General features: G+C 37.3%; 11 protein-coding genes across 11 annotated transcripts; 4 read left to right on the top strand and 7 right to left on the bottom strand.

Moving 5' to 3' along the window:
- Positions 1 to 42: 42 nt before the first annotated feature.
- Positions 43 to 373, top strand: Gasu_39100 (archaeal ATPase; the record flags this gene model as incomplete). The annotated part of the gene is made up of 1 exon (XM_005705166.1): positions 43 to 373. A coding segment is annotated over one exon (193 nt), but the record flags the coding sequence as incomplete, so codon positions are not given.
- Positions 374 to 376: 3 nt separating this feature from the next.
- Gasu_39090 (archaeal ATPase / transposase) lies at positions 377 to 3,179 on the top strand. The gene has a single exon (XM_005705165.1). The coding sequence runs from the start codon at positions 435 to 437 to the stop codon at positions 3,099 to 3,101; it is 2,667 nt and encodes an 888-aa protein (XP_005705222.1). The 5' UTR covers positions 377 to 434; the 3' UTR covers positions 3,102 to 3,179.
- A 3,543-nt stretch (positions 3,180 to 6,722) lies between these two features.
- On the bottom strand, positions 6,723 to 7,766 carry Gasu_39080 (uncharacterized protein). Its single transcript, XM_005705164.1, has 3 exons — positions 7,725 to 7,766; positions 7,551 to 7,648; positions 6,723 to 7,496 (listed from the first exon to the last, which is right to left on the bottom strand). The coding sequence occupies exons 1-3, from the start codon at positions 7,734 to 7,736 to the stop codon at positions 7,391 to 7,393; spliced, it is 216 nt and encodes a 71-aa protein (XP_005705221.1). The 5' UTR covers positions 7,737 to 7,766; the 3' UTR covers positions 6,723 to 7,390.
- Positions 7,767 to 7,835: 69 nt separating this feature from the next.
- Positions 7,836 to 8,936, bottom strand: Gasu_39070 (uncharacterized protein). The gene is made up of 3 exons (XM_005705163.1): positions 8,676 to 8,936; positions 8,315 to 8,552; positions 7,836 to 8,254 (listed from the first exon to the last, which is right to left on the bottom strand). Exons 1-3 carry the CDS (start codon positions 8,876 to 8,878, stop codon positions 7,955 to 7,957), a joined length of 741 nt encoding a protein of 246 aa, XP_005705220.1. The 5' UTR covers positions 8,879 to 8,936; the 3' UTR covers positions 7,836 to 7,954.
- Positions 8,937 to 10,096: 1,160 nt separating this feature from the next.
- On the top strand, positions 10,097 to 10,535 carry Gasu_39060 (uncharacterized protein). Its single transcript, XM_005705162.1, has 3 exons — positions 10,097 to 10,192; positions 10,245 to 10,382; positions 10,437 to 10,535. The coding sequence occupies exons 1-3, from the start codon at positions 10,111 to 10,113 to the stop codon at positions 10,484 to 10,486; spliced, it is 270 nt and encodes an 89-aa protein (XP_005705219.1). The 5' UTR covers positions 10,097 to 10,110; the 3' UTR covers positions 10,487 to 10,535.
- Positions 10,536 to 10,809: 274 nt separating this feature from the next.
- On the bottom strand, positions 10,810 to 12,826 carry Gasu_39050 (leucyl aminopeptidase). Its single transcript, XM_005705161.1, has 3 exons — positions 11,564 to 12,826; positions 11,125 to 11,513; positions 10,810 to 11,070 (listed from the first exon to the last, which is right to left on the bottom strand). Exons 1-3 carry the CDS (start codon positions 12,799 to 12,801, stop codon positions 10,850 to 10,852), a joined length of 1,848 nt encoding a protein of 615 aa, XP_005705218.1. The 5' UTR covers positions 12,802 to 12,826; the 3' UTR covers positions 10,810 to 10,849.
- Positions 12,827 to 13,044: 218 nt separating this feature from the next.
- Gasu_39040 (uncharacterized protein) lies at positions 13,045 to 13,916 on the bottom strand. The gene is made up of 2 exons (XM_005705160.1): positions 13,661 to 13,916; positions 13,045 to 13,614 (listed from the first exon to the last, which is right to left on the bottom strand). Exons 1-2 carry the CDS (start codon positions 13,876 to 13,878, stop codon positions 13,089 to 13,091), a joined length of 744 nt encoding a protein of 247 aa, XP_005705217.1. The 5' UTR covers positions 13,879 to 13,916; the 3' UTR covers positions 13,045 to 13,088.
- Positions 13,917 to 13,925: 9 nt separating this feature from the next.
- On the bottom strand, positions 13,926 to 15,046 carry Gasu_39030 (G protein beta subunit-like protein). The gene has a single exon (XM_005705159.1). It carries the CDS (start codon positions 14,956 to 14,958, stop codon positions 13,948 to 13,950), a length of 1,011 nt encoding a protein of 336 aa, XP_005705216.1. The 5' UTR covers positions 14,959 to 15,046; the 3' UTR covers positions 13,926 to 13,947.
- A 9-nt stretch (positions 15,047 to 15,055) lies between these two features.
- Gasu_39020 (uncharacterized protein) lies at positions 15,056 to 16,996 on the bottom strand. Its single transcript, XM_005705158.1, has 4 exons — positions 16,844 to 16,996; positions 16,586 to 16,792; positions 16,074 to 16,535; positions 15,056 to 16,013 (listed from the first exon to the last, which is right to left on the bottom strand). Exons 2-4 carry the CDS (start codon positions 16,704 to 16,706, stop codon positions 15,538 to 15,540), a joined length of 1,059 nt encoding a protein of 352 aa, XP_005705215.1. The 5' UTR covers positions 16,707 to 16,792; positions 16,844 to 16,996; the 3' UTR covers positions 15,056 to 15,537.
- On the bottom strand, positions 16,792 to 18,446 carry Gasu_39010 (TdcF protein). The gene is made up of 8 exons (XM_005705157.1): positions 18,202 to 18,446; positions 18,017 to 18,128; positions 17,847 to 17,967; positions 17,661 to 17,797; positions 17,504 to 17,611; positions 17,413 to 17,458; positions 17,300 to 17,358; positions 16,792 to 17,248 (listed from the first exon to the last, which is right to left on the bottom strand). The coding sequence occupies exons 1-8, from the start codon at positions 18,420 to 18,422 to the stop codon at positions 17,024 to 17,026; spliced, it is 1,029 nt and encodes a 342-aa protein (XP_005705214.1). The 5' UTR covers positions 18,423 to 18,446; the 3' UTR covers positions 16,792 to 17,023.
- Positions 18,447 to 18,676: 230 nt separating this feature from the next.
- Positions 18,677 to 20,201, top strand: Gasu_39000 (methionine gamma-lyase). The gene is made up of 3 exons (XM_005705156.1): positions 18,677 to 19,308; positions 19,361 to 19,756; positions 19,801 to 20,201. Exons 1-3 carry the CDS (start codon positions 18,714 to 18,716, stop codon positions 20,058 to 20,060), a joined length of 1,251 nt encoding a protein of 416 aa, XP_005705213.1. The 5' UTR covers positions 18,677 to 18,713; the 3' UTR covers positions 20,061 to 20,201.

Genomic DNA, 20,201 nt, shown 5'->3' with positions numbered 1-20,201 from the left:
GGACTTGAATCATTGTAGTCGTTGTTATTCATCTGGCGATAGTGTNGAAGATTTCGTGATTCCTCACAACTGNGAATTGGTTATTCTTTCNGAAGCNGATGTAGAAAACTTTATTGGCAAAGACATTTTATCAAATTTAAGGAACGCTTTCAAATCTGTGGANAATCCACATTCGAGAAATATTGGCATTTCAACACTACAAGAAATAGTTTCATCTCTTTCNAAAAATATTTAGGAATATCTCGTTTTCGTTGTTTAGTGAATGCTTCTTTGTTATCATTGAAATATTTGAAATTTAATATTTTGTAAAGGATGTGGAGTTTCTTAAACTTTCTTTATCAAAAGATTCTGAAATGAATGGAGATTACCATAACTGTCGTAGTCTTATTTTGTAGTAAACGATTTTCATTGTCCAACTTCATGGGCAGCTAAGTATGGAAAGAATCCACCTTGCAGGTTTAGAATATCCCCTCGTCAATAGAGAATCAGCGATATTACAAGTTCTAAACGCTTTTGAAGCTACTTATCCTTCGGACTCAAAAGGTGTAATCCAAGGTCAGCGACCAAACGTGTGTTATGCACCCCAAATGTATGGGAGTGGTAAAAGCACTTTTGGGGAGAATTTCCAAACCTTTCTTTTGGCCAACAAAGAGAGCTTGTTGCGTTATTTGAATATGAACAATATGTTTCCTGGCGTTGCAAGGGGTGAAAATGTAGGCGAACGTGCATTGGACGCTTTGCTTAATGAAACTTTATATGTCAAGTTGAACCTTGTTGAAGTACCAAACGGAACTAGTTTTGAAACGACACTTTTGAAGTGGATAAGCAAGAAGGCACTTGCTGAGTTTCCAAACGGTTCAGAATTGCTATCTCAAGTTCTTTGTTGCATGAATAGTTGCAAACAATGGCTGCAGAAACTCTTGCAAGTTACCCAAAAACGTTATTTATATCTATTCATTGACGAAATTGGAGCTTTAGAAGGTTTTAAATTCTCCAAGTTTGAGGATTTGATATACAGTTATGGACCAACTCCGGTGCACAACATTTATCGTGCCTTTTTTAGAGTCTTGTCCAGTTTGTTAGTCAGGCCTTTTGTAATTTGTGTTGTCGCAGGAAGATCAGATGCTATTATCACAAGACAACGAGATGCCAGTATTTCACGAGTAAGGTTGTCTTTTCTTCGTTTGGATCCCTTTTCAGAAGAGACTGTCAAGTTCTTTATACAAAATACGACGTATCATAATGAATCTATTCTAAAGCTTCTTTTTCCTAATCATCCAGAAGGACACGATTGGTTTTTTAAACAAATACATAGTTATACTGGTGGTGTTCCTTATTACGTTGTTTATGTTTTAAAGAAATTGTGCGAGACTTGTAGAATTGTTTCGAGATCCATTGATCCTTCAGAGGATGAAATCCAAAGTAGAATAGAGCAAATTCCTCCTGACTCTTCGCTTTCGGTGAGACCTTCTCATAGGACACCAGAGGCAATGACTACTTTCACTGCTATGCTTCTCGCGAGTATGTTAGAATTTCGTATTCCTATGGAAGAGACTCTGTTGGGTGGTGTATCTATGGGACTTGATTCCAAATATGTTCTGGATATTGCTAATCATTTTGGTTTTTATTACGAAAATTGTTCTAAGAATGAACACGGTGAAGAGATTGAAGCAAGTCTCAACCCAATAGAACAAACATTTGTCAAGTTGGTTTTTCCAAAAATTGCTTTAAAGTATATCGAAATTGAATGCTGGGATGTTCCTCCTATTCGTTTTATTTGTAGTTTGTTTTCATCCATTAGTCGCTTTGACTCACCTTCTAGTCGTGGTTTCAAGTTTGAAATTATATTTACTCTTATTCTTTATGTTCGATGGTGTTTTTGTTCCAGATTGGGTGAATTGAGTCTATTTCGGCATAGTCTTGTAGAAGATATTCCTATAAAAGTTGGGCGGAGAGTGTTAGGAGAATTCGAAAAGGATCCTATTCTCAAGTGTGTTCCAGCATTGAGTTCCACAGTTGTTGGTATTCATAGTGCCAGCGAAGAAACTTATCATGTGAGTGCTTGGAAGCCGTTGTTTGAAACTTGGTTATCAAATGATGGAATATTTATTCCTACAAGGCAAAACTCCAGTGGACCTGATGTTCTTATTCGAGTAACACAAACTAGCGACAATTCTATTCTTATTGGACAAGATGCATCTTCTGTAGAGCAAATATCCATGGAAACTGAAACCAGTGCAAGTGATATTTTGAACAAACGGAGGATCTATTTGATTGGGATTGCATTGAAGTGTTATCAAATGTCAAGTCCTGGTGTTGGACGTTCTATGATTAAAGCAGAATGTGCTAAATTTTTACATCCAGTTGCGTCACAATTGGACTTGGAGAATCATAATATAATGGCAATTCAGTTTATTGTAAGCAACAAGTATACTGCAGAAGTATCCAAACAGCTGAATGACTCCCAAAATTGGGTATTGGATAGTGGAATTTATTATGAAGACCATAACAATCATATTGTCTCTAGTCCTATCAATTCTGCGACAAAACCACAGAATACAAGGGAAGAATGGCTATGGATTCCTCCTCATTGTCAAGTTGTAGTATGTTCTACCAGCTCTCTCAAATCTTTTTTAGGTTGCAAGGCTAGTGAAGATCTAGATAGAGTTTTTGGAGACCATCCATTATGGTTGGACCAACTCAGACCACTTTCAAATCTGTTGGAAAATTCATTGATAGACCTGTTGAGTCGTGCACCATTTGAGCAGTCTTCTGAGAGGAATATTCAATCCATGGAGAGGGGTAACCCAGTTATGAATTGGAATGTTATGCAAGTGGAAGAAGGAGATACACGAGGCGAACAAAGGGTTGCAGCATCGAGTTCTTTGTCTTCGTCATTTGATTGGAATACTTTCCTAAGAGAATATTGTGGTCTTTCTGAAGAAGATGTTGCTTATTGTCTTCCGAAAGTGGAAGATATTGATATGGACGAGCTTCCAGCGGTGACCAAAGAAATTTTAAGGGACTTGGGTATAGATAAACCTGCGTTGAGGTTGAAGATAAGATCTTCTATAAGGTCATATCTCGCTAACGAACGATGAATGTATTTGAGAGTTTTGTCATTTTTTCAATATGTTTCATTCGTTGTATTTGCAACTGATAAATACAAAATTTTCTTTTATTCTATTATCGAACATTGAAGATGTTGACCTGCTTTACTCGATTTTGAGCAAATGCTTTCACAGGAGATATGGAGTCTTTTATGTTTAGTGAGTTTTATTGAAGAAAATATTCCACTAAAGGAGATTTAAAAAGCTATTGGTATAATAACTGGTCTAGATAGAATTTATCTTGATACCATAGTTATGTTGCTATAGGAGAAAGATAGCGTTGTCAGGAAGTTCTGTCAACTCTCTAGCGACGTTAAAGCCTTTCAACAAAGTTGAGTTTGACCAACATTATCTTTGCAAGGTAAGTTTCAGTTCTATTGCAACTACCTTTGACTTGTTCTCAAACTGAGAATCTTCCTTCGTTGGCCTTAACATAGCCTCGGAAAGCTGCTTGAAAGTGCAAACTGGTCATTTTCCCAACTTCAACGGGAGCAATTCTATCAACTTGCGGTGTAAAAAGTGTAATATTTCCTTCAAAGTATAATCTTTGTTCGATTATCCAATCCTAGCATTGGAAAAGTTACAAAGGTCTTGGTTATATCTTACGTAAAGAACTTGAGAGTTTTGACTGTTATAACAGCAGAAGTGGAGATGCTTTTGCTTTTCGTAGCACGTATATTTCACGATTTACCTTTTTTTTTTACGTGCAAAGAGGACATGAAATATTCTCTTTCCAAATTTTCTAGAGTTATTCTTTCTTTCGCTAGTAGACGATATTTTCCAATCTATATTATCTTTGAGAGAGCTAAATATTTACCTGAATGTGATGAGTCAATAAGATAGACTCTGGTAGTAAAGGAAAAAGACCAATAGTTATATTTTATTTCCCTAAAGAAAAGTGACGTTTTTCTTTTTCCTGGTGCCATTTGGATATGTTCCTCGCCTGTTTACACAAAACGTCGAATTGTCTTTGTCAAGTCCAAAAAAAACTTTACCCGTGTACCAAACAGTTACTAACCAAGCTTCCGTGGTCTAGTAGTTGTTGTACTTTGGGTTATGAAAGTATGAGTTGAATATTCTCACATCGTACTCCAGTTTTTTAGCCTTTTTCTTCACCTAAAGGCAAAAGATTATTAGTGTCAACATATTTCATTTTATCTTGTTCTTAACCAAACAACTCAAAAGGGGGTTTTGAAAGTTTGAAGCAATACTCAAAGTTGGATACGACTTGCAGCGAGTGTGTGTTGTCATTGTAGTCTAAGTATATTCTCAAGTTTGAAATTGACTGGTTTATTGTGAAGTATAGTCTCACAGTGAAACAGATGAATAAATAACATTTAGTAAAGTTACAATAACAGTTTGGAGTTAATGACATATCATACCAACACCAATCCAATTGTTTAGAGGAAAAAGAATATTCTACCAGAACAATAGGGTGAAATTGCGACTCGAGTCTCTACAATACAGATAGTTGAACTTTGTCTTCTGGGATAGACAAACGGGCAAAAGTACTCGTCCTCTCTTTATAAACTCGTCATATCTCTGTAAGACTCGTTCCTGTTTCTTTCCTAATGATAAATTGGATAAATACATAGATTGGTATTGAAAGTAAACAAGTCACTTTTACGCTTTCGATTCGAACTCCAAATACTGTTAGCATCCAGTCAAACAAACCTCCTACAACCTAAAAGCTTTCGTGAAGACACATTCAATCGCCAAACTTGAATCCTGGTGCATTTTTTCATTGAAACTTGTGAAAAATGAGATGAAAATGAAAAGAATCATTTAATTCATCTTTCCACTTTATTATAAGGGAAATTTTCAACAATAATCTAATATGAACTTTCGGCTTGAAATATTTCTAACAACCCAATGTTATATCTTCAAGTATAACAAACCGCCTCCGTTAAAATAAGAGGGTAGTAACATAGAGTTCCATTCCATTTGCCTACGGAACATCGATAGTTTAGTAAATAGGAGCTTGAATCTGTCATGATACTTTTCTTTTTTACAATGAACTTTTCATGATGCTGTCTTAGTAAAGCAAGTTACTCAGATTATCTCTGAAACTCTGCGAATTTTTCATCTTTTAAAGGTTCAATATATTAAAAACCATGCCATGAGATGACTCGAAGAAGATTAACTTCAAAAGCGTGGCGTTGAAAACAGCCAAAGTAAGTCACAAGAGGTCCATGGAGTCTATGTTGAGAGAATTTAACAAACTTGAACTTGGAAGACTCAATCTTCCACTATGAGAGTCTAGAAATAATAGATTATGGAGAGCCAATCTCATGGACACTAACTGTATATTCTCTAATTACCTTTCTTAAAACTTCAACATACTCATCCACGATGAATGAGTCTCATTATAGTTGGAAGCCAAATTCTAACAATACTTTCTACAGCATACTTTCCTCTGCAATTCGTAATTTTTACAAGTCCAATATAGTCCTCCCCGTTGGATATGAACACCCTATTTATTTGTCACCCGCATATTTGCAGTTCGAGTTTTCAGATCTATCTCGCCGAGATAATTGATCTTGGGAATATAAAGCCTAATTCTTACATTCACTCATCTAAAATTTGCATATTACAAATGTTCTGCAATAATTCAACCTAAAGTAGCGAAAATTACAGTTTGAAACTGTCTCCCATTCCTACAGCAAGTGAAAGAGTTGACTGCTACCTCTCACCCTTGGTTAAGCCGTAACTTAAGATAACTTGTATTATTATGGAACCATATCTTGTGAAAACAGTAACCAGGCTATATATATGCCAAAGAAGTCTACTTGACAAAAATTGGATTTCAGTCTTTCAACAAATTCCGTATTCACACATCCTATTTTAGACGACCAAAGGTCATCAATTTTTCATATCCACTCTCTTTACATATTGTGCACAAAGTCGCAAATAAAAGCTAACATGTATATCGCAGAAATTTCTACACGTTTTAAAGATAATCGAAATTGAATGAAGAAAAACCTAGTCGAAAAAAAGTACAAATGAAGAAAACTTATCTCTATGTTCTCAGACTGTGGTGCTCTTTACTGCATTGTTGAGGGTTTTTGAGGGCTCCAAGCTGACGAGTCCCTTGAAAATGTTTAGAAAGTCATCTATGATTGACTGTCAACACAAAGCTTTTTCAAACTTGTGGAAAATTCAGTTCTCAACCTGAGGAATAGTGTTCGATTTCAATGGCATGAAAATGCATTATATTAGAAGGATTGCAAAAGAAGACTATATTTACTTTATATGGCTGGATGAATTCTTTGAAAGTAAATTGTCACTGAATTGTGGCAGAAACAAGTTTTCATTGCGAATATCTTGAGAGCAAGAAGTGAGGTTTCTCGATACAGTGTCTAAGATTAACTGGCATCGATATTAAATTTGTATGAAATTTCTTAAAATTGTTTAGCGACAATTCTCTTAGAGTCTTTTATTTCGCATCGTATTAACTCACTTATAACGCACCATCACGTAAGATTCCTGCATTGCGATTGTCAAGTCAAACATCTAATTATAACTGGTTATCAAGGTTCGCTTCGTTTCCAATTTTTTGGATTCGGATACATAACAAAAACCTGTTATTGATGGAATCTAAGTAATGCAAAAGTTATCTCGAGTTGATTTAATATTACGAAACCTGAATCCTGCACAACGAAACACAAGTAAACGTGAAAATTAAGTACACAAGTCTCTCTTTGCATACAAGTAGATTGTCGTTGATGTTGACGATAGATTGCGTATATCTATACGAGAACTTGATAAATGGTTGGTTTTTTAAGTTACTTTAAATCATCGAGTGACTTTATTGAGGTCAAGCAGATGGACAGGAGCCTATGAAAGGAATGAAAGAGGAGCCAGTATAAACTTTATCTTATTTTATGAACTAAGTTTTTTTTATGATCGGAAATATCACTTCTATTCTTCTTATTTTATACTATAAGTATATGCAATAAGACGCGAGTTTCATAAGCAGCTGCAAAACCTAGGTGGGGAATATCAAAATACTTTGGAATGACAAAAAAATATCTTTCTCTATACCATAGTAAGTCTTAGGAAATGTTTCTCGACTCTATGTTCTTCAAGGCAAAACACTTTAGAATAAAAGTTACGCTTTGCTTCTTTTTGCTTTTCTCACTTGAGCATACAAATGAGATCATATCTACTAGCTGGACACAGAACAACAAATCAGAGACTCCGAGTTAATCAGCAAAAAAGCTGCATCCAAAAGTTATTGAATCCTTAAAAAAAGAGTTTTTGACTTGATCAACACCCTTCTACTTTGCATTGATTTGCTGCTTTCGAAACAAGGCCATTTTCTTCGGAAGCTGAAAAAAGTCCCATATTCTAAAGCAAATAGGCAAGTCTTTGGTCAAAGCACTCCTTTAGTATTTATAGCACATGTTGCTTGATAATATTACATGTGCTGTCTCGAACAAACTAGAGTCTAGTGTGATATTGCAACAACGTTTCTCATCATCATTTTGGAAATCTTGTGAGTCTGGGATATTCTGAGTGGAAATGGTAACAATTTCCTAAGTTTTTCCAACACATCTAACCGAAGCAACAACAATAAGTTTAGTGTTAGAATGAGTTTTTTTAGAAAGATACCAGACTATTCATTACTTGGTTTCTTAAAACCTTATTTCAAGACAGATAGATAGGTAAAGAATCAGGTTTGGATAAATGTGCTGTTTGAAAGAGAGATGTTGATGGTCAGAGAAATAGAAAAACAAAGAGCCCACAGTTAGGGCACGTATTGAAACATTTTCATTCACGTAATCAAACAGAATAGATAACGTAAATCCTCAGGAAGACTTGCACACAGATACTTGGTTGTGTTATGACTGACTGTTTTCGGGAGTTGCTCCATATCTTAGTGGGTCTAAGCCAGCGGTATTTACCCCAAAGACAGTGTAAACTGGTAGAACTATTGGCACTAGAACAGGGTAACTAAAGCAAGTCACAAAAGAAAGACTTTGAATAGGTGATTGTTTCCATTGCATTTGGCATTTTGTATCAGAGCAGCTGTCCCAGTTGGACAGCGTCATCAGCATTTTTTCTTCGTCCGCTTTCTTGTCAGAGTTTGTTGTATTCCTATCTCGATAGTTTGTTTTCAACATATTATCTTTGTAAGAAATCTGTTTTGATTTCAACTGTGCTCAGCAAAACCACAGAGTAAAGAACGAATATTGGCATACCTTTGGCTTCCACTGAAGTTGGGTTTTCAACTCCTCCACAAAGAAAAAGACTCTTCTTGGTGCTTTTGTATGCTCGATCAAAAGATCAGATAAAGTTTCGTCAGTATGAAGTACACGCAGAGGTTTTTTGCTGTTCGGATCCCATAACTCATAGGTGTTGAAACTGAACCAAAACGGACACCATCTGTTCAGATTAACTCTCCAGGATGGTTTGCCGAGAAGCGTACTTTTTAGTGCCCTATCAAATATTTAAGTTTGGTCCGTAAAGTACAAGTCAGGGAACAGTGAATTGCTGTGGCCAATATATCAGATATCTTGTGCACATATGTGAAATATCCGTCAGACTTGTTACAATACATACCAACGAAACTCGTTTATTCGTGGTTCCAGTGGTAACCACAGTTTCTGGATGGTGACAAACTCCAACACCGCATCTCTTAGTATTCCGACTGTAAGTTGTTCATAAGCGAAGTGATCAACTCCTAAAGCAACAGTCTCATGTGGTGGTGGAGGTATATTCGTCATCTTGACGCGAAAGTTTTCAGAAAAGTTCACATACTTCATATTTCTCAAGAGTTTATCGCAAAGCGACGGAATGACAACTTTTGGACCACAAATGATAGAGAAAAGTAATATGTAGGATGCATTTTGACACAACTTTCTGTACAATTCAATCATCTTGTCTATGAAAACTAACTTGGCGTAACTTTGAAGAAGAACTTGAAGTAGTTGATTATTTCTCAATTTTCTGAAATATACTCAAACAAGGAGTACTACTGTGTGAAGTCACGTCTCTTATTATTTGTATCATTTTGTGACCACAAACCTTTGAAACGGTGAACTTGAGTGTCTTTTGGTTTTTGGTCTTGTAAGAATTGAATACAAGTTTAGACAATAATGTCTTGTCGAAGAAACTTGTTATGCTGTTGCCGTGAAACATAGTTTGGCGACTAGTTTGCTCTGGTACAAATAATATGTGGCGATAAGCAAGTTGCATTTTTTGTGCCATTCACAATGAATTGCAAGATGAAAGTCTTTTGTGGACCAAAGAATATGACAGTTAGTGAAATGATATTCTTCTGGTTTTGATGCAGGAGACTTGTATTTATTGAAAACAATGTAGTTATCATGTACAATTAGGCTTTAAGTGATCTCACAGAAAAATGTTGGTTTGGATGGTCTTGACGCGACAGATTGAAGTCTTGTAGAAGGATGGATATGGTTCAATCTAAATAGTCTATTTTACTTTGTGTTCTTCCATACTTAACTTCAAGACCTGAGTAGAAAGATTGGCAAATGTTTATATTCTTCACATTGGAAAATAGTATCAAGAACTTATTTTTTGTTTATTTTTTCTTTGTTTGAACATTTTCATGAACAAAGAGTCATCATGTCAATGCAGATGAAAGCCATAGCTTGGCATTGGACTTGCCAATACTTTGATATCCTTTGACACAAGCCAAGTGCCAGTCTATTTCGTTTGTATTTTCTTGAAACTTTCCACGTTCTAATAAATGTTGTAGCAAGAATTCTTTTCAGAAACTGCAAATACTACGAATCGCTTTTATGGAAACAACTCTAGTTTGCAGTGTTCAAAGAACCATAAGATTATGGCTCTATCATATGCATATGATATCCTAAAGAGATAGGAGTTGGCTCTAGTGAAATTGTTTGTGAGACCCAAACCGTGCAATCTATGTAGGATTACAAATGCTCACTATGAATGAAGAAAATTAATTATGTCATAATGATCACATGTTTACGATGTCCATCAAAAGCATCCACAAAGTAACATAATGAAATGCAATTTGGCGTATAAAGGAAATACCGTATATTTTGAATCGATGGAGAAGAGCGAAATAACTCGAGAAGACTATGGTGAGTTTATAGACGTATCCTGAGCGTATTCTGTTGATAATTGATATTCTAGAGAAACTCAAACTAGAGATTTCAAGAATCGAAGCTGAGAGAGCAAGGTTACAAACAGAGAAGGAAATCTTGTTATATAACATATCTGTTTTATTCCGGACTGCAAGGGAAGAAATAAAGAGAAAGGACTCCACAATAAGTAAGTAGTACGGAAAAGAGAAGATAAAATCACTAAGCAACGCTGTTTATATAGCTAGTCTGCGGAAATCTTTGGAGAAATATGAACGACCTTCTTGTCAATAATAATAATAATAATAATAATAATACTTCTCATAAACGAACACTTGGCGGTCCATACGAATTGTTTATCAACAGCTTTCTGTATGAGTACAACTATATCTCTTTTTGCTATTTTCCTTTTTAAGAAATAAGATGCTTGCTTTCAAGTACGAAAGCAATGATAATGATGTTACTTTTCAATCTCGGTACACAAGTTGAGATTGTCAACTCATTACTAGGATAAGGTTGGTTCACTGCTAGGATAATCACTCTTAACATTATCCAAACTCTCGCCTTTCAAGTTCATTTACTGGGAGCCAACTTGAGAGTAGCAAAAGATGAATGATATCTCAAAACTATATTTTATTATTTGAAACAATCAGCCACTCATATCATTCCTAAATGACTTGGATTTCCATATTTGTCTTGAAGAAGCCGAAATACGGCACGCATTCCCATGGCCTCACCACCTTCAGGTTTTCCAGGTTTTGAAGCTAAATTATACGCCATGATATCAAAATGAATCCACGGAACAGAACAAGTAACAAACTCCTTCAAATACAAGGCTGCTAAAATAGCACCTCCATAGCCTCCAGTACTACCTTCTCCTGAATAATTGTCGCTGTTTAACAAAACTTTATGACATCAATAGAGATACTTACCTATATTTTTCAAGTCCGCAAGTTTCGAATCTAGTTGTGCACGATATCCAGAATACAAAGGTAATCTCCAAACAGGATCATCTACTTGAACAGCAGCTTCACCAAGTTTCTCTGCGGTCCGATCATTGTTACTGAAGAAAACTGCTACATCTGTCCCGAGAGCTACTCTTGCTGCACCAGTAAGAGTTGCAAAATCAACAATAAGTTCTGGTGAAAATTCACATCCATAAACGAGGGCGTCTGCAAGGATCAAACGACCTTCCGCGTCCGTATTACAAACTTCCGTAGTCAAACCATTTCGAGCTTTTATAATATCACCAGGTCGATAAGACTCTCCATCTACGGCATTTTCAACTGCAGAAATAATAACACGCAAATGAATCGGTAGCCTAAAAGAATTATAAGATAACAATAGTCACAAGCGCCCAGACAAACATACTTAGAAGACAATATCATTGAAGCGAGTCCAAAAGCATGAGCAGCTCCACCCATATCTTTCTTCATAAGTCTCATACCTGAAGCAGATTTAATATCAAGTCCGCCACTATCGAACGAAACTCCTTTTCCTAACAAGCAAACAGTTGGTTGGTTTGGATCCCCAGCAACAAGTTCAATCATCCTGGCTCGGTTCTTATTACTGGCACCACGACCAACCATATAGATTTGAGGAAAATTCTCCTTGATCAAGGCTTCATCAATGACAGAACGCACAGTAGCTCCTGGATACTCTTCAGCCAAAAGACGTGCAATATTCTCAACTGCAGAAGGTCCCATATCCTCTGCTGGTGTGGAAATCATGTCTCGAACCAGAAAGGTAGCAGAAGCACAAGATTCTACTAGCTTTCTGTCACAGTCATCAGGCCATATGAGAACTGGCAAAAATGCAGGATCTAGTGTACTTTCGGAAACGACAGCGTTATTCTTTACTGCACTAGCTCCTTTATAGATTGGGAAACTGTAGGCACCTAAAGCCCAAGCAAAGGCGGCACGTGTTGAAGTAAACCCTTGTTCAATTACTTTCTCGGATACAAATCCCATTTTGTATAAGCCTGCAGGAGCTGCATTCGAAAGGCAAGCAAATCCCATCCAGCGACAACCTCCGAAGCTGGTACCATCACCCAAAACAACCACAAGTTTTTCTATTTTCCCTGGAAAGTTTACGGAAGGTACGGCTATCCAATTGGTTTCCTTCCCCTTGAAAGGAACAAAAGAATTGGAATGAAGCCAAGCTCTCAAAGACGAGGACTGCGTTTCTAAATATTTTTCCAGCTCTTCCTTAAGTACGACGTCTATATTTGTAGCCAAACTGGCATCTCTAGTATCTGAAAAATGTTTCAAAAATCTGGATCTATTCTTCACAATAAAATTGGTTGGTTCTTCTCTGTACGCGGCCATATTGATTGGCGTCAACGATATAGTCCTTCTAATAAACGCAGCTCTCCTATTTGTGTTCCAAAAATAGCTCTTTGAAGATCCACGAAATAGGTTGCTTTGGCAGGAAACTCGGACAAAACTCGACTTGCAAAAGCAATAGCCGCCAAGCAACCAACGACCCAAAACAAATGCAGCACGATTCATTTTTGGAATAATGAAACGGTTCATCACGGAGTCGTCTGAAGGAAGCTTTCTAAGTTGCATTTCCAACACGCTAGAACAACACTTTACGAAAGAATACATAAAAGTAAATATTTCAGTATCAATCTGACTTGTTTTTTTTACGTATGAACTTTGAAAGATGTGTAAGGATAATAGGAAAGATGACTATCCTTCATAATTGCTATTGACCATCGTTCTTGAGAAACGTAATGGACTCATAAATAAATACTTTGCTCGATATTATGATATTCCATCTTAGAAGAATGAAAATAGATAAGGCATTCTCTAACTTAAGAGTGCTATGTCTATCAGAGATTCAAATTTCAAAACAACTTCAGCTTTAATGACTTAACTACACCAAAATATTACTAATAAGAATGCGGATGAAACCAACTTCTCTTCCAATCTACTACTTTCCAAAGCCAAGTAGCAAAGGAACGAAATAAACGACCTCGAACCTTTAAAGGTATTCCCACGAAAGAAAGAAAATAAAACAAAAACCAAAACAAAAATAAAGACAATGCCTTGGAAAAAATAGAAGGCTTCGGATAGGGAACACTTTCCAAAAATTCAATATATCTTCTATCAAGATTCCAGTGCTTCGCACCAGAGACTAGCAAATCTCGATAACGTTTGGAAGGAATCGCGCACTTCGGACAAGGTTCCAAATGCTTCTTATCCGTCACAATGAAAACGTTCGCAGTCACTTTTCGCTGATTATATTCTTCAACTTCAAGTAACTTCACGTCATAAGTGAATTCTGACTGTCGTAGCCTTAAAAAATCTTCTTGTTTCAGTAAATAACACACGCCGTGGACACAACTATCTTTATCGGGAACTATATTACCAAAACCAGGTTCAACTCCAGGAACGCCCCTCAAGTTGAAAACTAACCTATTCGCATATTCAATAGCGCCAAAAAGTAAGGAGAAACACTTACTTCCAACCTGACAATTTTGCAGGAAAAGCTTCCTTTGGAAAACAATTTCGTTGGTTATATCTTCCTTTGGCTTTAGGACCAAAGGCATCAGGGCTCATATTTGCTCCAAAAGAAAAGTAATATACATCCTCCTGCTGTGTTGTCATCTTCACGTGCCACAAAAAGTTGTACTGACATTGAAATTTATCACATCTTGAGTCATTCTTGAAAGCTCCCATTCATTTATTACACTTATGGACAGTAAAGCCAATAAAACTAAATGATAAACCCAAACATAAACTAACACTTCAACTAACACTTACGTCTAACGATGTCACTGTCTTCTCATGACCTAGAAATTCCTGTAGAAGAAGTCGCTTTTCCCAATTCCATAACAGAATCTTTTTATCAGAGGATGCAGAAACTAAATACTTGGTTTCAGGTAGAAACTGACAATCCCAAACCCATTTTTGGTGCCTACCAAGAGTAACTTGTTGTTGCCATCTGCTTTCATTATATGCGTCAGGATTGTTCTTGTCTCCCCATAACTTAATGTCGCCATCTTCATTTGCATTTGCCAAAAGTAAACCTTCATCCGATAAACTTGCTTTTAGTACATATCTCTTTGTGGCGCGGAGTTTGGTTATCTTTTCAAAATATCCCTTTGCTTCGTGTTCAACTTCATAATTGGACTTTCCATATACATAGGTATGTTCAACTCGAAGACTTGCAGAGGCCTTTTTTGGTCTCAACAAGCTTATATATACAAATCCAGAGCTTCCAAACATGATGAAGAGTGAATGGGCTCTTTCATAAAGAAATCCTGTGAGAATAGAAGAGTCACGAGTCTTCAATCGACCGGATTCTTTCTGGGTCGCAATGTCCCATATCCTTGCAGCCCCACTGTAGTCTGAAGTGATTATCTCTGATTCGTCTCTTCCATAACATATGCAACTGAAAGGAAACGAACTCTTCCAACTCTGTAGTGGAGAGATGATTCGAAGGTCCCACAAACCTAGGGACTTGTCTTCAGAACAAGTAGCTATGAATGGACCATGATCTTTAAAAGCCAAACAAGTAACATTGTTGCTATGAAAATTGATAGTATGCACACTTTTTTCTGTATTGGTTCTCAAATCATAGAATTCCACCAATGGGTTACCACAGACAGCTAAGAGCCTTCCATCCAAGGAGAACTTGACTTGGTTTATATGTGAGGAATGAAAAGGAACACTTCTTATCGGTTTCGCTGTTTTCAAGTCCCAAAAGCGAATACTATGATCGTATCCACCAGAAACTAGCGTTTTAGGAGTTTTCATGCAAAATCTCAAAGTTATAGAAAAAGCAACAGAACCCCAAACATATTTGGACAACGGACACGTCAATCGCAAGTCTTCGGTGGCCAACAGAAAAGATCGGAAAAATTAAATTTCCCGCCAAATGAATTTGAAAGAGGGTTCTTTGCTCTCTTTCGAAGCAAAACTAGACGACCGTAAATACCTTTATCTTAATAACCAATCATCAAGAAAATATGTCCAAAAAAACTCTAATCTGTTGAAAATATGCTACAGAAGCCTTAAACAGAACTATGTAAGCATTTTGAAGGAATAACGCTTCTAAGCTGACTGCTTCCAAAACTATTAAAGATAGAGCTGGCAGAAACTATAATTGAAACAATTTCTTTATAAATTAGTGCATAAATAGTTCTGTCTGACTAAGCGTCGAGATTTTACTCCTGCAAAATACGGCGAATAATAATCCTTTCAAGTTCGTTACTGACACCTACTAAAAGCATATAAGGCATTGGTTATATGCAACAATAAATCGTTTTCAAAATACAATGTTAGACCATGTGGAAAAGAAGATCTACATGAACACCTTGGAAAGTCAATAAACGACTAGGGCTTATAATTAAGTTCTGGTCTTGTCAATTCACTGCTTGGTACATCTAACACTTTACAAAAAGCTTCCAAGCGTTCCACATAACGCAAGAGAGCATTCATGTCTTCTCTTAGGAGGCCAATTGTTTCCTCCTTTTCGCGAACTTCTTGTTCAAGAGTTTGCATGCGCTGTCTTTTGCGGTTTCTAGACCTCTCAGCAGAAAGACGGTTCCTCATCAGTCGAAGTGCGTGTTTATCTTTTTCAGAAAGTACTTGTGATGATAGTTTTGACGTAGAAGAGGAAGCTAACATAGAACGTGGATCGATAGAGGCTATAGGTTCTTCCACAGAGTGACTATCGAAACTACCTTCTCCGATCTCCTTCCAGTCTGAAGAACTCACAGAAACCGTTTTGCCAGTTGGTTTCCTCTCTTCTAATATGGATGAAATTTGTAACCGAGGAATTTTAGAAAGTTCTCCAACAGTGCTAGAACCTGCTTGAAGGTATCCCAAAGAAGCATTCAGTGTATTCTAAAGAAAGCAGCTTCACATACCTATGAAAAGTTTCTTGGAAGATTCTGAATATCCAGAACTACCTGTTACTCCTAAACCAGCATAGCCTCCAGTTCGTCTTTCAGCTACTTCTTCCTTAAGTTCTGTTGTTTTACTAGTCACAGAATATTCTCCCGCTTCTAAAGTTTTCCGTGTCCCCGAGAAGTCCTTTACAAGTTGCTTTGCACTTGCCGTTGGTCGCACGCATCTTTCAGAGTAAATCGTCGTAGATTTCAATGGAGGCATTTGAAAACCTCGTACTACGTCTTCCGAAAGAAAATGCGGAAATAGTTCATACTCTTGAGAGCTTTTTTCTGTCGTTTTGAGTTCTGCTTGTTCAGGCAGTGGTTGAATAGAAGAACTTGCTTTCCAACTTGGTTGATACTCAGAGTGGACCCTTGATTTGTCTTGTTGAAGTGTAAATGTTTTTGTCCTTTCGCTTTCAGTGGAAAACTGCTCCTTTTCTTGGTACAATACAGTAAGAATAAAAGCACTCATATGCACTTGATTTTACCTTTTAGAATCGTTCCAATCGAAGGAAGTTTCAGTATAGGACTTTGCATATCTTTTCCTTCTTTTTCTCTTTCAGACTCTGGAGAACCTTTCGTTGTAGTGGACGTTGTCTCTTGGAACATTACAGTGACGTCATATGGGAAATGGTGGATATTTGTTCCACGGCTATACAGGATGGGTATTTTTGTACGTATTTGTAAGCCCGTCTCTATATAAGCAACGTTTAATCAGTTTCATAAGATTGCTTCGCATTTCTGACCTAGGTTTGGCTGAAGAGTGAAGGACGGCTGACAACCACGAAATGGATTGTGTCTACGTTTTTCCGAATAGAATTGGTTGCGCACCCAAATTGCATAATCGAAAAGTCTTCTCGTGTCGAAAAATTTGGGAAAATTTGAACCAAGAAATAATGGATTATCAAAAGTCATCGTTTCTTTAATCACTCAAGCTGAGCAACACACTCAAATTCTACAAGAGCACCTTTTGGAAGCTCTTTCACGGCAAAACAGGATCGAGACGGATAGGCACCATTATTGAAAAATGACTTGTAAATCTCATTCACTCGTTCAAAGTCTTCAATATTTTTGAGTAATACCAATGTTTTCGTTACTCGTTCTGGAGTTGCACCTGCTGCTCTTAAAATGTGTTTCATATTGGATAATGCCTATCAGAATAATTAAACATTTCCATTCCAAAAACATTGCCAGATACTTGCCTGTTTAGCTTGGCCTACTACTGTGCTATCGATCAAGGAACCAGTTTGAGGATTAAGACCTGCGCAATGGAGTGTAAAAGAAGTTTGAAACAAGAAAGATAATAACAACGCACCAATGCATCCGCTAACATAGATCGTTCCATTATCCAGCACAATACCCTTGAAAATGTCAACTACAACATTCATTCCAGTCGTTTCACTTACCTGATGATATGGACCAACTGCTGCAGCAGCGAGATTGGTTTGCACAGGAGTTAGTCTTCTTGGCAAAGCTGCGGTTACTTGCACTTCAACCAGGAGTTCAGGACGAACCTATTCAGACATGAGATATCACGACAAGAAACAACATGTAAATAAATACCAATTTTGCTTCCACAGTGGCACGAACAGGTTTATTGGTTGAGTCAATCCAAGAATTCCACGCTTCGTTAAACTCTGCAACGTGCTGTATATCCTTCAGCCAGACGTTTGCAGATAACAACCTGGTCTTATCCGTTCCTTACCAAACGATATCAGAAAATACAACAAAGATTGAAAAAAATGTTACCTGCAACCTTTAAAAGTTGATCGATTCTAGCGAAAATCTGCTCTGCTTGACCCTTCACAGTCTGATCGGAAGTGTCGGGCGCAACCTGACCAGCAAGATAAGCTACATCGTTATAAGTTACCTGGAAAGATAAAAGTTGAGTTGAAACATAAGAAAACAATTTTCAATACCATTTGATTGAAAAGAGGACCTTCTTCATATCTCTTTATGGAAGATTGACTGACAACATCTGATCCAGTCAAAGTACTGCTCATCCTTGGGACTGTCGAAGACTTTCCACGACTTATCGAGGGCAACAAAAAATTATTGCAGAAGTTTAGCTGTACTTTACACGTGTAGAGAAGCTGAGACTTACGAATCGAGCTGTGGAACGTAAACAAGACCTAGTTTCCTTCTAGAGGAATTAAGGGCAGACGGTCTGAACTGAGTTACTTTGAAAATAGTCCTGAAACGACTCGAAGTATATACTGAAGATATTGGAGAATAGTTTGCAAAACCAGAAACTCCAAAGTGAAAAGCAACAGCAGTTGAGTAACACAATAAACGGTAATAATGAAGAGAATCGATTTCGATCATGATAGGCTGATTTAGGATATGCGTGTCCAGTTTATACGATATTATCGTCATTACATAAAACTGCAGATTTTAAAAACTCTTTGGATCCACTCTCTCAATTATATTTTAAAGCATTTTTTCACATTCAACAACTCTTCTACTGGATGGCAACTTTTGCTTTCCATTTTTTTCAACCAGAAAACAAAGCTTCTATGTCCAAGAAGAAGAGTTGACATAAATAATGAAAAGAAACGCTTTCTCAAATCAGGTCAACATCACATTTGTCAATGTCCGAAAAAAGTCGCTTGGAAAATGGAACAACAGAATTGGAGTTTGGCTACCTACTGTGTAGCACCTCACGTTGCGGGAACTGCGACTCTACAGGGAGCTAGATTGACAGACTTTGGAGGGCTTTCGGTTCCGATCCATACAAGCTCCACCTATAAAGTAGATTCTGCTGAGCAAGGAGCAGTTCTTGCCAGTCGCAAGGGCTGGCCTGAGCTTCGTAAGGATGGTTCTACAGCAAAGGATGAATTCTTCTATTCAAGATGGCGAAATCCTACTGTCGCGGCGGTTGCTGCTCACCTAGCAGCTTTGGAACGGGCAGAAGGTTGCTTGCTATTTGGCACTGGAATGGCAGCCATAAGTACTTCCGTTTTAAGTGCGGTGAAAGCTGGAGATCATATTATATCTCAGTCCTCCGTCTATGGAGGCACTTTTCATCTATTCTCTCACTACCTTCGGGAAAGTTTTGCCGTCCAAGTCACGTTCGTCAATATTGAAGATTTGAATACTCTCGAAAGATATATAAGGCCGAATACTAAAGTCATCTACGTAGAGTCTCCAAGCAATCCTACGCTGCGTTTAGTAAATTTGGAGCATATTGCATCTATAGGAAAGAAGCATAGTCTGTATATTTTTGCTTTGTTTGTTTTGCTCTGACGTTTACAACTATTTAGATATTTTGACGATAATCGATAGCACGTTGGCAACTCCTATCAATCAACAGCCACTAACACTAGGAATCGATGTGGTTGTACACAGTGCGACAAAATTTTTGAGTGGACATTCCGACCTCACTGCAGGAGCTGTATTGTCCAATTCGCAAGACTTCTTGAAACAGGTTCTCTTCTTACAACAGACTTTGGGTTCGACATTGTCACCGTTCGATGCATTTTTGTTGGCCAGAGGATTGAAGACTCTACATTTAAGAGTTTCTCATCAGAATAATGCGGCTTTAAAGATTGCTCATTTTTTGGACACTCATCCTAAAGTAAAGGTGGTCCACTATCCTGGTCTTTCATCACACAAAGATTTTCATTTGGCACAAAGGCAAATGTCAAATGGTTGCGGAGGTAAGAGATAAGTCGAATAGAATGTTGTATACTCAGTTTTCAAGGTTTGCTGAGCTTTGAGTTACTCGGAGGGAGAGAAGATGGTCGAAAGGTTATCGAGCATCTTCAAGTAATTAACTTAGCAGTGTCTCTTGGTAGTGTTGAGTCGCTGGTTGAACAGGCAGCCACAATGACTCATAGTCAACTAAACAAGGAAGACTTGTCCGAAGCAGGTATTGACGAGAGCCTCATAAGGCTATCAGTTGGGATAGAAAATGTAGATGACCTGATTGAGGACTTGAGACAAGCACTAGAGTATGTATAAACATTCGAATAGACAACTCTAGCCAGCGTCCCTTTTCAAGTTAACAGTATACTATAAAGAGTTTATTATATCATTAGAAAATGTATACTTTGTAGTTGGCCTTGAACGATTATAAGTAGACAGGGACAAAGGACTTTGATT

Source organism: Galdieria sulphuraria, assembly GCF_000341285.1.
Source record: "Galdieria sulphuraria unplaced genomic scaffold scaf_33, whole genome shotgun sequence".
Classification (NCBI taxonomy): Eukaryota; Rhodophyta; class Bangiophyceae; order Galdieriales; family Galdieriaceae; genus Galdieria; species Galdieria sulphuraria.
This window is presented reverse-complemented; position numbering and strand designations above follow the sequence as displayed.

Coding starts and splice junctions, on each gene's coding strand:
- Gasu_39060 (XM_005705162.1), top strand. CDS start 10,111: ATGAAATGCAATTTGGCGTATAAAGGAAATACCGTATATTTTGAATCG. Junction 10,193..10,244: donor AATAACTCGAGAAGACTATG/GTGAGTTTATAG, acceptor TTGATATTCTAG/AGAAACTCAAACTAGAGATT. Junction 10,383..10,436: donor GAGAAAGGACTCCACAATAA/GTAAGTAGTACG, acceptor CTGTTTATATAG/CTAGTCTGCGGAAATCTTTG.
- Gasu_39090 (XM_005705165.1), top strand. CDS start 435: ATGGAAAGAATCCACCTTGCAGGTTTAGAATATCCCCTCGTCAATAGA.
- Gasu_39000 (XM_005705156.1), top strand. CDS start 18,714: ATGGAACAACAGAATTGGAGTTTGGCTACCTACTGTGTAGCACCTCAC. Junction 19,309..19,360: donor ATCTATAGGAAAGAAGCATA/GTCTGTATATTT, acceptor ACAACTATTTAG/ATATTTTGACGATAATCGAT. Junction 19,757..19,800: donor AATGTCAAATGGTTGCGGAG/GTAAGAGATAAG, acceptor TCAGTTTTCAAG/GTTTGCTGAGCTTTGAGTTA.
- Gasu_39030 (XM_005705159.1), bottom strand. CDS start 14,958: ATGAAAACTCCTAAAACGCTAGTTTCTGGTGGATACGATCATAGTATT.
- Gasu_39070 (XM_005705163.1), bottom strand. CDS start 8,878: ATGAAGTATGTGAACTTTTCTGAAAACTTTCGCGTCAAGATGACGAAT. Junction 8,553..8,675: donor CGAATAAACGAGTTTCGTTG/GTATGTATTGTA, acceptor AATATTTGATAG/GGCACTAAAAAGTACGCTTC. Junction 8,255..8,314: donor AACTTCAGTGGAAGCCAAAG/GTATGCCAATAT, acceptor AAATCAAAACAG/ATTTCTTACAAAGATAATAT.
- Gasu_39040 (XM_005705160.1), bottom strand. CDS start 13,878: ATGGGAGCTTTCAAGAATGACTCAAGATGTGATAAATTTCAATGTCAG. Junction 13,615..13,660: donor GCAAAATTGTCAGGTTGGAA/GTAAGTGTTTCT, acceptor ATATGCGAATAG/GTTAGTTTTCAACTTGAGGG.
- Gasu_39080 (XM_005705164.1), bottom strand. Junction 7,497..7,550: donor ATCACACTAGACTCTAGTTT/GTTCGAGACAGC, acceptor TAAATACTAAAG/GAGTGCTTTGACCAAAGACT.
- Gasu_39050 (XM_005705161.1), bottom strand. CDS start 12,801: ATGTATTCTTTCGTAAAGTGTTGTTCTAGCGTGTTGGAAATGCAACTT. Junction 11,514..11,563: donor TCAATGATATTGTCTTCTAA/GTATGTTTGTCT, acceptor TAATTCTTTTAG/GCTACCGATTCATTTGCGTG. Junction 11,071..11,124: donor TGCGGACTTGAAAAATATAG/GTAAGTATCTCT, acceptor ACAATTATTCAG/GAGAAGGTAGTACTGGAGGC.
- Gasu_39010 (XM_005705157.1), bottom strand. CDS start 18,422: ATGATCGAAATCGATTCTCTTCATTATTACCGTTTATTGTGTTACTCA. Junction 18,129..18,201: donor TACGTTCCACAGCTCGATTC/GTAAGTCTCAGC, acceptor GCCCTCGATAAG/TCGTGGAAAGTCTTCGACAG. Junction 17,459..17,503: donor CAGTTGGTCCATATCATCAG/GTAAGTGAAACG, acceptor GACATTTTCAAG/GGTATTGTGCTGGATAATGG.
- Gasu_39020 (XM_005705158.1), bottom strand. CDS start 16,706: ATGTTCCAAGAGACAACGTCCACTACAACGAAAGGTTCTCCAGAGTCT. Junction 16,536..16,585: donor GATTGGAACGATTCTAAAAG/GTAAAATCAAGT, acceptor TATTGTACCAAG/AAAAGGAGCAGTTTTCCACT. Junction 16,014..16,073: donor TTCCAAGAAACTTTTCATAG/GTATGTGAAGCT, acceptor ACCTTCAAGCAG/GTTCTAGCACTGTTGGAGAA.